Source organism: Salvelinus alpinus, chromosome 2, assembly GCF_045679555.1.
Source record: "Salvelinus alpinus chromosome 2, SLU_Salpinus.1, whole genome shotgun sequence".
Lineage (NCBI taxonomy): Eukaryota > Metazoa > Chordata > Actinopteri > Salmoniformes > Salmonidae > Salvelinus > Salvelinus alpinus.
In genome coordinates this window covers 128,290,745-128,302,709 of record NC_092087.1, presented here as the reverse complement: position 1 = coordinate 128,302,709, position 11,965 = coordinate 128,290,745, and the positions used below count along the sequence as shown (strand labels likewise).

The 11,965-nt window shown below is 41.5% G+C and overlaps 1 protein-coding gene across 1 annotated transcript in view; it reads right to left on the bottom strand.

Moving 5' to 3' along the window:
- Nucleotides 1-1,094: 1,094 nt before the first annotated feature.
- LOC139568724 (cytoplasmic phosphatidylinositol transfer protein 1-like) overlaps nt 1,095-11,965 on the bottom strand; it is an 85,415-nt gene continuing 74,544 nt past the window's right edge. Inside the window, exons 7-9 of the mRNA XM_071390757.1 lie at nt 8,541-8,696; nt 8,356-8,419; nt 1,095-6,406 (exon numbers count right to left, since the gene is read on the bottom strand). Coding sequence (XP_071246858.1) covers nt 6,048-6,406; nt 8,356-8,419; nt 8,541-8,696 — 579 coding nt within the window. The 3' untranslated portion in view covers nt 1,095-6,047. The remainder of the gene's footprint in view (nt 6,407-8,355; nt 8,420-8,540; nt 8,697-11,965) is intronic.

Here is an 11,965-nt window from a genome sequence, read left to right as displayed (position 1 = left end):
TTTTATTTCTTATCCATTTCTATTAAACTGCATTTTTGGTTAGGGGCTCATAAGTAAGCATTTCACTGTAAGGTCTATACCTGCTGTATTCGGCGCATGTGACTAATAAAATTCGATTTGATTTCCAAATTGCCTCTGGAATCAGCGTCAGCACAAGAACTGTCCGTCGGGAACTTCATTAAACGGGTTTCCATGGCAGAGCAACCACACACAAGCCTAAGGTTACCATGCGCAATGCCAAGCGTCGGCTGGAGTGGTGTAAAGCTCGCCGCCATTGGACTCTGGAGCAGTGGAAACGTTCTCTGGAGTGATGAATCACTCTTCACCATCTGGCAGTCCGACAGACAAATCTGGGTTTGGTGGATGCCAGGAGAACGCTACCTGCCCCAATGCATAGTGCCAACTGTAAAGTTTGGTGGAGGAGGAATAATGGTCCGGGGCTGTTTTTCATGGTTCGGGCTGGGCCCCTTAGTTCCAGGGAAATCTTAACACTACAGCATACAATGACATTCTAGACAATTCTCTGCTTCCAACTTTGTGGCAACAGTTTGGGGAAGGCCCTTTCCTGTTTCAACATGACAATGCCCCTGTGCATAAAGCGAGGTCCATACATCAATGGTTTGTCGAGATTGGTGTGGAAGAACTTGACTGGCCTGCACAGAGCCCTGACCTCAACCCTATATTACACCTTTGGGCTCAATTGGAACGCCGATTGCGAGCCAGGCCTAGTCGCCCAACATCAGTGCCCGACCTGACTAATGCTCTTGTGGCTGAATGGAAGCAAGTCCCCGCAGCGATGTTCCAACATTTATTGGAAAGCCTTCCCAGAAGAGTAGAGGCTGTTATAGCAGCAAAGGGGGGGACCAACTCCATATTAATGCCCATGATTTTGGAATGAGATGTTCGACGAGCAGGTGTCCATATACCTTTGGTCATGTAGTGTATATATCAAAATGTTCATTCCCCTTGCTCTTTGTCTTTCACTCTCTCACACACAAACCCCCATGCAATCACCCACCAACCCCTACATGCGCGCGCACACATACACAAACTTTCAAAGGCACCACATCATCTGACAACCGACAATGGCAAAGTGTAGTAGCAAGTAAACTTTATTTACTACAAGAATTAAGAAAAAAGTGAAACAATTACAACGGAGAACCAAATATACTTCAAGGAGGGCAGTAAAAATATAACAAATATAAATCAGTGGAAGAACCCAGAGCGACTTCCAGTAGCCGAACAAGGATGGCACTTCAGATAGGGAGAGAGTAGCTCTGGTCCAGGGTATTAGTGTGGATTGCTAACGCTCGTCCTGCTCAGGAGGCTCAGTGTCAGGAAGCAGCAGTGACAACCTGGACCAGAGCTAGGGAGACAGCGCGACAGCCTGGCAAGCCGCATCAGGAGGGACACAACAAAAGCTTGGTGCTTTTCTTAGAATGAACAGATGCCATTTGAAATACAGCAAGCCACAAAATCAAACTACAGCAGTTGTGAGAGTTATAACAGAAAACCAACCTCCGAGTCAAGATGCATTGTATAAATTCAAAAAGTAAACACAGTCACCCCGATAAAAAGAAAAAAATATTGATTCAAATATTGTTTTTATAGATAATGTGTCATTATGTCAAAGAGCTGTAGGAAAAAACAACCAGAACGTTGATGACGCAAATTCAAAGTACATCTTTTCACAATGAATACAATATGTTGAAAAATACGTATTTTCAAAGTACTTTCAACCAAAAAGGACATTTAAATGTATTTTGCTCATAGTGTTGTAATGTACAGCATGTAGTTAATGGTCTTTTCTCCTGTGGATTTTTCAACAGCTCGATAAAGAATACGAATGGGACATTGCACCTTAAAATGTTCTAGATTCAAACCAAACTTTTGTGCTCTCAAAACGAATGCAAAATGACAAGTGTAATATCAAGAGTTGGTTACTTTTCTGAGTGAAGGACAAGGTTTTATAAATAGTACACGCTTTCATTTTCTGTTCCATGCTCCACATACGTTTCATGCTCACTCAAAAAAGTCTCTGTGAACTTATGAGGAGCATGCAACTGAAAATGAAAGAGTTCACTATTTACAAAACCTAGTCCTTCACTCTGAAAAATAATTTTGCATTCGTTTTGATATAGGCTTTAGTTTACTGGCACTCAAACATGTCCCTGGATCTTTTTTATTCCTGATCGTCAATATCATTTAACACATGTATCCCACAGGACATTTAACAGCAAAGACAAGTACAGTTTAGAATGATAGTGAGCGTCTTGTGTAAAGAGGAGACATTTTGGGCTCAGACACTGTAGAGTGGTCTATATTTGACAAACAAGTAGGCTTGTATAACTTTGGTCCAACAAAACCCTAAAACAGAGATATAACAGTCAGTACATTTGTTAACGGCTAATTTCGTTCTCTCATCACAAAATGCAAATGCCCACATATGTAATGTAATGTGACGCCTTTAGGACAAAACAATGGTCAACAGGTACTACAAACTTCAGCTATTTCTCTCAATATCTTGTACATTTTGATGAAAATAACTAACATGAAGCTGTATTTCAAATCAATGTTTTGAAATTGCAATAAATTGAATATTAGGCTTAAAAAGGGCAAATCCGCAATTTTACAAACTGATATTCATTATCTCCAGCACCATACCGGTGTCTAGATATGTGAAAACGGCATGTTTCTATGATCTGTGGTTGCAAAGAGGAAGAAAAGTCCTAAAAAAAATGCTTCTCTGTGACATCCCAGGGTAGGATTAAAAGTAAGACAATTTTCAAAACCTGCAACTAGTTTCTAGCCAGAGGGAAGCTGTTTTCTTGCTCCACGTCACCGCGAATGTAGGTGTGTTTGAAAGTCACCGTTTTTAAAATGGTTGATGTCATCTTATACATTTTTCTACAAAACGTAGAAATGCACCATTTTCACATGTGTAGACACTGGTATTGTGCTGGAGATAACGAAAATGAGGTTGAAAAGTGGTGGAATTGCCCTTTAACACCACAATAAAATGGGATGTTTTTTCTTTATTTTAATGTTTTGGATTTTGTATACAGACGAGACAATATAGACTTTTGCATGCAGAGGCACTGAGAAGAGTTGTCTTCTCAGAACATGCTCAGTTTCAGTCTCTGCTAAAACTCTGCTTTACTATACAACGATTACACTACAGAGCCTAGGACAACGTCACATTTGCTTTCTCCACAATTTCGCATCAACAATACATCCTGCAATTTATATACACAGATACTTTACATATGTATACATGTTTGTGAACACTTCATGCAGCATATGAGACCCCTTTATGCATCTATGTGATTGTATAAAACAGTGGCTAGGGCATTACACAAAGACAAACCTTCTGTCCTCAATGTTTCTTCCTCCCCCCAAAAGTTCCTGATGACTCACTGTGGAGAGGCTAGTGCAGGAAAAAAAGATGGCCGCCGCTAACGTCGTTGCTTCAAAATAACTTTGAGCCCACCAAAACTGGTACAGTACCAACATTGGCAAGCAACATTATCGGCATTCCTAAGAACACAATGCACACAATGCAAAGATAATCAAGTACATACAATAAGGCCAGGTTGAAGCAAGTGCCCTGCACAAAGCATGGAATTCCTTATCAACTCCACTGTGCTCAATGTTAACTTACAGTTGAAGTTGGAAGTTTACATACACTTAGGTTGGAATCCTTAAAACTCGTTTTTCAACCACTCCACACATTTCTTGTTAACAAACTATAGTTATGGCAAGTCGGTTAGGACATCCACTTTGTGCATGACACAGGTTATTTTTCTAACAATTGTTTACAGACAGATTATTTCACTGTATCACAATTCAGTGGGTTAGAAGTTTACATACACTAAGTTGACTGCGCCTTTAAACAGCTTGGAAAATTCCAGAAAATTATGTCATGGCTTTAGAAGCTTCTGATAGGCTAATTGACATCATTTGAGTCAATTGGCAGTGTACCTGTGGATGTATTTTTCAAGGCCTACCATTAAACTCAGTGCCTCTTTGCTTGACATCATGGACATCAAGAAATCAGCCAAGACCTCAAAAAAATTAATTGTAGACCTACACAAGTCTGGTTCATCCTTGGGAGCAATTTCCAACTGCCTGAAGGTACCACGTTCATCTGTACAAGTATAAACACCATGGGACCACGCAGCCATCATACCGCTCAGGAAGGAGACGTGTTCTGTCTCCTAGAGATGAACGTACTTTGGTGTGAAAAGTGCAAATCAATCCCAGAACAGCAGCAAAGGACCCTGTGAAGATGCTGGAGGAAACCGGTACTAAAGTATCTATATCCACAGTAAAACAAGTCCCATATCAACATAACCTGAAAGGCCGCTGCAGGAGGGACTGGTGCACTTCACAAAACAGATGGCATCATGAGGAAGAAAAATTATGTGGATATATTGAAGCAACATCTCAAGACATCAGTCAGGAAGTTAAAGCTTGGTCACAAATGGGTCTTCCAAATGGACAATGACCCCAAGCATACTTCCAAACTTGTGGCAAAATGGCTTAAGGACAACAAAGTCAAGGTATTGGAGTGGCCATCACAAAGCCCTGACCTAAATACTATAGAAAATTTGTGGGCAGAACTGAAAAAGCGTGTGCGAGCAAGGAGATCTACAAACCTGACTCAGTTACACCAGCTCTGTCAGGAGGAATGGGCCAGAATTCACCCAACTTTTTGTGGGAAGGTTGTGGAAGGCTACCCGAAACGTTTGACACAATTTTAAACAATTTAAAGGTAATTCTACCAAATACTAATTGAGTGTATGTAAACTTCTGACCCACTGGGAATGTGATGAAAGAAATAAAAGCTGAAATAAATCACTCTACTATTATTCTAACATTTCACATTCTTAAAATAAAGTGGTGATCCTAACTGACCTAAAACAGGGAATTTTTACTAGGATTAAATGTCAGGAATTGTGAAACTGAGTTTAAATGTATTTGGCTAAGGTGTATGTAAACTTCCGACTTCAACTGTACATTTACAGCATATCCCCCAAATGGCATTTTTTCCTAGTCATATCTGTTCTGTTACTATACCAATTTGATTAAACTGACTGCATCACTCTCCAATGTCAAACTTGATGCCCAATATGTATTTTATCATGGCTTATCTAATGTTGTGTAAACGTTCCAAAGGTTAGTTAAGTAGACAGGCGAGTATAGATGCAGGTATAAAAATTGTGTTTTAAAGCAGGGAGAGAATGGTTACGTTCCCTGCCCTTCCTAAAGAGGGCTGAGGCAGAGCTCTGGAGACCTGAGACGGGATCTCTTTCTGTGGTTGTACTGACCTTCCATCTGTTTCAAATGGAGTGTGGAGTGGAGAGACATGAACACACACAGATCTGGGTTCAGTTTTGAATGGTCTCTCCTCCGTCCAGGTGAAAGGTGGTGTCTTTTTAGTGAGTCAATGTAGTTACAAAAACTAACTATACTACATTACTTCTACTTCCATTTTGTTCATTTAAAAGTTGATTTATTTCAAGGTCAAAATTATATTTTGATATTTGTAGGCTGAGATTTCTATGGAAAGATGTTCATTCACTCAAGTGAACAAAACAATATTAATATCATTATCTCTCTAATTTCATGTTGTTATGGCAACTACATTTACATAAGGTTTATCAGCTGACCGGATATAAAAAAAAAAGAGAATCCATTTGGCTTTTTGTCAATAACATATTTTATGACGAACACAGGGATCGCTAATTGAGGACAGCACACAAAACCCCTTGTGGATATGTTCTCTTGATGGACAGCTTGGGTGGTTGTTACAGCTGACAGGAAGCCATCCATTGAAGGCTGACAAAACAGACTTCTGTTGAGGATGTAGGAGATTGGAAACTGGTGGTTAGACCTTTGACCTCTGGAGATATGTGTAAGAAGCACTGACCTCTGGGATATGGTTAGTTGGGCCTGGAGGACTGGGCACTAGGGTGTAGAGGCTAGTCTTGCTGGGCTACTAAGACAGTGAGGTGGCAGGGCATATGGGGGAAAAGAACATCCTCCTATTCCCTCCCTAACTCAGCCTGGTCAGAGTCAGAGGAGGGCCAGGGGGAGTGATTTTGATTTGGAAGCGGCACCGGCATAGAGCCCTGGGGGACTCCACTCTGGTTCTGGGCAGCGGCGTCGGGCAGGGTGAGGGTCTCAGGTGCGGACTTCTTGCGGGCTCTGTCCTTGGGGACGGAGAGGAACTCGGGCGCGTCGGAGCAGAGGGGGGTGGTGGGGGCGCTGGCGGGGCCGGAGAGGGTGCAGGAGGACAGGGGCATCTCGCTGATGGAGATCGGCGGGGGGAAAATCCCGATCTTCTCGTTGGTGGCTTCCTGGATGGTGCGCTCATACTCTCTCACCTCATCCATCGTCATGTCTGCACGGAGAGAGAGAATGAGGGGGGAGACAGCACTCCAAAGCACGCTAACGCTTCTTTCTAATCTTAGCCTGCCGTCACACTACTAGTTATGTCATAATCAAAATGACCAAACATTTTCAAATCAAAAGTCATTTTATATTTTTCTCAAGTTGTGAATATTTTTTACTTCATGTTTTCCCGATATAGAAACAACTATAAAGCTCGCAAGAACCACTTTGCATAGAAACAGAGTGATTGGTTACCTCCCGAGTCACGTCAACACGAACAACAGAGCACGTCAATATGAAACAGAACAAGAGGAAATGAAACGACACATACGCTGGCTTTGTCATGAATCTCTATGTCATCCAGTGAGGGGGAGTTTGTGGAATGCTCTTGCTGCTCATGGCAAACTTTAATGTTGGTTTGTTCATGCATACTTTTCTCGTATTCCCGCACGTCATCCAAGTTCATATCTGCAAAGAAGGAAGGAAGGAGGTCGAGATGTTGGCGTCGTCCCGTTAGGACGCTCAAGACGAAGGTAGAGGAGGGGTTAAGTGAGGAGGGGCACGCCGTGGGTGAGTAGAGAGCGCTGGGTGGTGATTAGTGCTTTTGGGAGGGGCCGAAAGGTCGAAGTTCAAGCACAATCAATAGGAGGTGGAGAGGGCAGAGCTAGCTTCCCACGACCGAAGAGAGTTGGTGTCGAGAGGAGAAAGCTAGTCAGGCCAAAGCCGGGTTATGAAGATGAAGAAAGGGAGGGATAGAGGGAGAAGGGAAAGGAGAGGGAGAGTAAATGATCCAGAACCCTCAGAGTCAGACGTGAAGGGTTGGGAACATCACCGCAAAAAATACATTCCCAAAGAACATCATCCCAAATACGTCAGGAGGATTTGGGTGAGGGGGAATCATCCAAATAGTGCATAGGAGGGAAAGTTATATCCCCCCCCCCCCCAGAGGTAGAGGAGAAGGGAGAGAGTGAGTAGCGGTGTCCCATTACAGCAGTAATGGCTTGTTATGGACTTACCCTGCAGCCATGGAAAAAGCTAAGCGCTAATAAGAGTCCTGCTAGTATTACTGCTGCTGCTCTCATTGCCATGCAGTCACGACCCACATACACACAACTGTCATGATTCAACGAGTGCAATATCTTGTGTGTAATATCACCCGATATTTTCAGCAATTGCTATTCTCTTGAGGAAATTGTTGCAAATTCAGCCAGTTGTGTTCACTATAGACATCGTACAAGCCTAGATGCCAACAAGAATGAAAAATATTTCGGACTCAAGAAGAAACAGACCAGTGTACAAGGAGGGATACTGTTTGATTGAACGCCAACACAGAATTGCAGGAATTGGTTTTACAGACAAACATGGAAGGAACTGCAGTCCAGGGGCTGTCTGTGTATGACTGAAGTAGTGAGCTAGTGAACACAGATCAACCCTGGACATGACAGTACTTCTAGGGGCGATTTTCCCAGACACAGATTATGCCAATTGAGCTTGCTTCTCAGTCCAGGACTGGGCTTTGAATCTGCCCTCTAGGGTATGTGTTCTAAGTTGGGTTATTGATATCAGAGAGGTCAGCCAGCGAGTAAGATGGAGCAGGGTTAGATGCAGTGATGGGGAATTGGATGTTGTTAAGGGTTTCACATGCCTTATTTAGTTCTATAACACACAATGATACAGACAGTAGATTCGAGACGGCATCAACAGTAACCACGTAGCCCCCAAAAGGAGTAAAATCTTATTGATGACATTCTAAGGAAAGAGTGACTTCATAGGTCCCAGTGTTTAACTTGGGCCATCTTAATTAGCACAGAATAAAAACTGAAAGGGACAACCTAGTCTTGTCCAATAAGTAGCACTCATTCATTTTAACTTTCACCACATAAGAATGAATTGCCCTACTGAACACTACCCAGTGATTAGTTAGTGAGAGGACCAATTGAGCAGTGCTTGTCGACCTACCGATCCACTCATCCACCCAGGCAAAAGCCTGCCTGTGGCCTAGAAGCAGCACATCACGCACCACCTATAGGGAGAGACAATAGAGGGGGTCAGAGAACACTGATCTCAGAGCAGTTATACAAAAATTAACCAGCACTATCTATGGAGTAAGTGGCTGCTATTTGTGTGTGTGAGTGACCTCTGACCTTGTGTACAAACTGCTCCACGCGCGTCTGCAGGCCCCACACCTCAAACTTGACGGTGACCAGCTTGTAGGAGCACATGATGGGCTCCTGGGTGTCCCTCCAGCCCTCCTGCAGCATGCCCCTCGATGTCTTCTCTGACTTGAAGTACCGCAGGTCCTGTTGGTGTGGACACACACACACACATGAATGTACGCACACGCACACAAAAGTAGATCTCAGTAATTAATACAAACCTCTGCGCCCTGAGAGAAATACATTATGGTGAAGCTACAAATAGAAAGCTAACGTTAAATAGGAATCCTTGCCTCCAGAGATTTTTCCCTAAATCTCAGGGGCTGAGGCAATTTATCATTCAACCACCGCTTACTGCATCTACTATATTCAACAGTCTAACTATACTTACACAGATGCTATATGCTAACATGCTAATTTCTAACACTGAAAATTAGATATGGAAGAGGTGTATGGGGAGAGAATTAGAAGGTGATGCTAGAGTTAGCTTAGCATTATCTGGTCAGAGCTGTATTGCGCAGTGTATCGTGGGTTTACCTACAATACAAACTCAATTCGGGAATATAACTAAATTTAAACTTATTTGAATCAAATTCCAACCCAATAAAATAGTTTGGTATATTTGGATGACTAGGATGCTTAGGGCAAAACCAATTATAGGTCGACCGATTATGATTTTTCAATACCAATAACTATTATTGGAGGACCAAAAAAAGCCGATAACGATTAAATATATATTTGTTATAATGACAATTACAACAATAACTGAATGAACAATAAACACTTATTTTAACTTAATATAATACATAAATACAATCTATTTAGTCTCAAATAAATAATGAAACATGTTCAATTTGGTTTAAATAATGCAAAAACACAGTGTTGGAGAAGAAAGTAAAAGTGCAATATGTGCCATGTAAAAAAGCTAACGTTTAAGTTCCTTGCTCAGAACATGACAACATATGAAAGCTGGTGGTTCCTTTTAACATGAGTCTTCAATATTCCCAGGTAAGAAGTTTAAGGTTGTAGTTATTATAGGAATTATAGGACTATTTCTCTCTATACCATTTGTATTTCATATACCTTTGACTATTGGATGTTCTTATAGGCACTTTAGTATTTCCAGCCTAATCTCAGGAGTTGATAGGCTTGAAGTCATAAACAGCGCTGTGATTCAAGCATTGCTAAGAGCTGCTGGCAAACGCAGTAAAGTTTGAATGAATGTTTACGAGCCTGCTGCTGCCTACCACCGCTCAGTCAGACTGCTCTATCAAATCATAGACTTAATTATAATATAATAAACACAGAAATATGAGCCTTTGGTCATTAATATGGTAAAATCCGGAAACTATCATTTCGAAAACAAAACGTTTATTCTTTCAGTGAAATACAGAACCGTTACGTATTTTATCGAACGAGTGGCATCCATAAGTCTAAATATTGCTGTTACATTGCACAACCTTCAATGTTATGGCAAAATTATGTAAAATTCTGGCAAATTAGTTGCAACGAGCCAGGCGGCCCATACTGTTGCATATACCCTGACTCTGCGTGCAATAAACACAAGAGAAGTGACACAATTTCCCTAGTAAAATATTGCCTGCTAACATGAATTTCTTTTAACTAAATATGCAGGTTGAAAAAAAATATACTTCTGTGTATTGATTTTAAGAAAGGCATTGATGTTTATGGTTATGGTTAGGTACAGTTGAAGTCGGAAGTTTACATACACTTAGGTTGGAGACATTAAAACTCGTTTTTCAACCACTCCACAAATTTCATGTTAAAAAACTACAGTTATGGCAAGTCGGTTAGGACATCTACTTTGTGCATGACAAGTAATTTTTCAAACAATTGTTTACAGACAGATTATTTCACTGTATCAGAATTCCAGTGTGTCAGAAGTTTACATACACTAAGTTGACTGCCTTTTTAAACAGCTTGGAAAATTCCAGAAAATTATGTATTGGCTTTAGAAGCTTCTGATAGGCTAATTGACATAATTTGAGTCAATTGGAGGTGTACCTGTGGATGTATTTCAAGGCCTACCTTCAAACTCAGTGCCTCTTTGCTTGACATCATGGGAAAATCAGAAGTAGCCAAGACCTCAGAAAAAAAAAGGTAGACCTCCACAAGTCTGGTTCATCATTGGGAGCAATTTCCAAACGCCTGAAGGTATCACGTTCATCTGTACAAACAATAGTACTCAAGTATAAACACCATGGGACCACGCAGCCATCATACCGCTCAGGAAGGAGACGTGTTCTGTCTCCTAGAGATGAATGTACTTGGGTGTGAAAAGTGCAAATCAATCCCAGAACAACAGCAAAGGACCTTGTGAAGATACTGGAGGAAACAGGTACAAAAGTATCTATATCCACAGTAAAACGAGTCCTATACTGACATAACCTGAAAGGTCGTTCAGCAAGGAAGAAGCCACTGCTCCAAAACTGCCATAAAAAAGCCAGACTACGGTTTGTAACTGCACATGGGGACAAAGATCGTCGTTTTTGGAGAAATGTCCTCTGGTCTGATGACACAAAAATAGAACTGTTTGGCCAAAATGACCATCGTTATGTTTGGTGGAAAAAGGCAGAGGCTTACAAGCCGAAGAACACCATCCCAACCGTGAAGCACGGAGGTGGCAGCATCATCTTGTGGGGGTGCTTTGCTGCAGGAGGGACTAGTGCACTTCACAAAACAGATGGCATTAGGAGGAAGAAAAATTATGTGGATACTGAAGCAACATCTGAAGACATCAGTCAGGAAGTTAAAGCTTGGTCGCAAATGGGTCTGCCAAATGGACAATGACCCCAAGCATACTTCCAAAGTTGTGGCAAAATGGCTTAAGGACAACAAAGTCAAGGTATTGGAGTGGCCATCACAAAGCCTTGACCTCAATCCTATAGAAAACTGAAAAAGCGTGAGCAAGGAGGCCTACAAACCTGACTCAGTTACACCAGCTCTGTCAGGAGGAATGGACCAAAATTCAACCAACTTATTGTGGGAAGCTTGTGGAAGGCTACCCGAAACGTTTGACCCAAGTTAAACAATTTAAAGGCAATGCTACCAAATACTAATTGAGTGTATGTAAACTTCTGACCCACTGGGAATGTGATGAAAGAAATAAAAGCTGAAATAAATAATTCTCTCTACTATTATTCTAACATTTCACATTCTTAAAATAAAGTGGTGATCCTAACTGACCTAAGACAGGGAATTTTTACCAGGATTAAATGTCAGGAATTGTGAAACTGAGTTTAAATGTATTTGGCTAAGGTGTATGTAAAACTTTCGACTTCAACTGTACATTCGTGCTATGATTGTGCTTTCTTCACGAATGCGCTTTTGTTAAAACATCACCCGTTTGGCGAAGTAGGCTGTGATCCGATGATAAATGATCAGGCACTGCA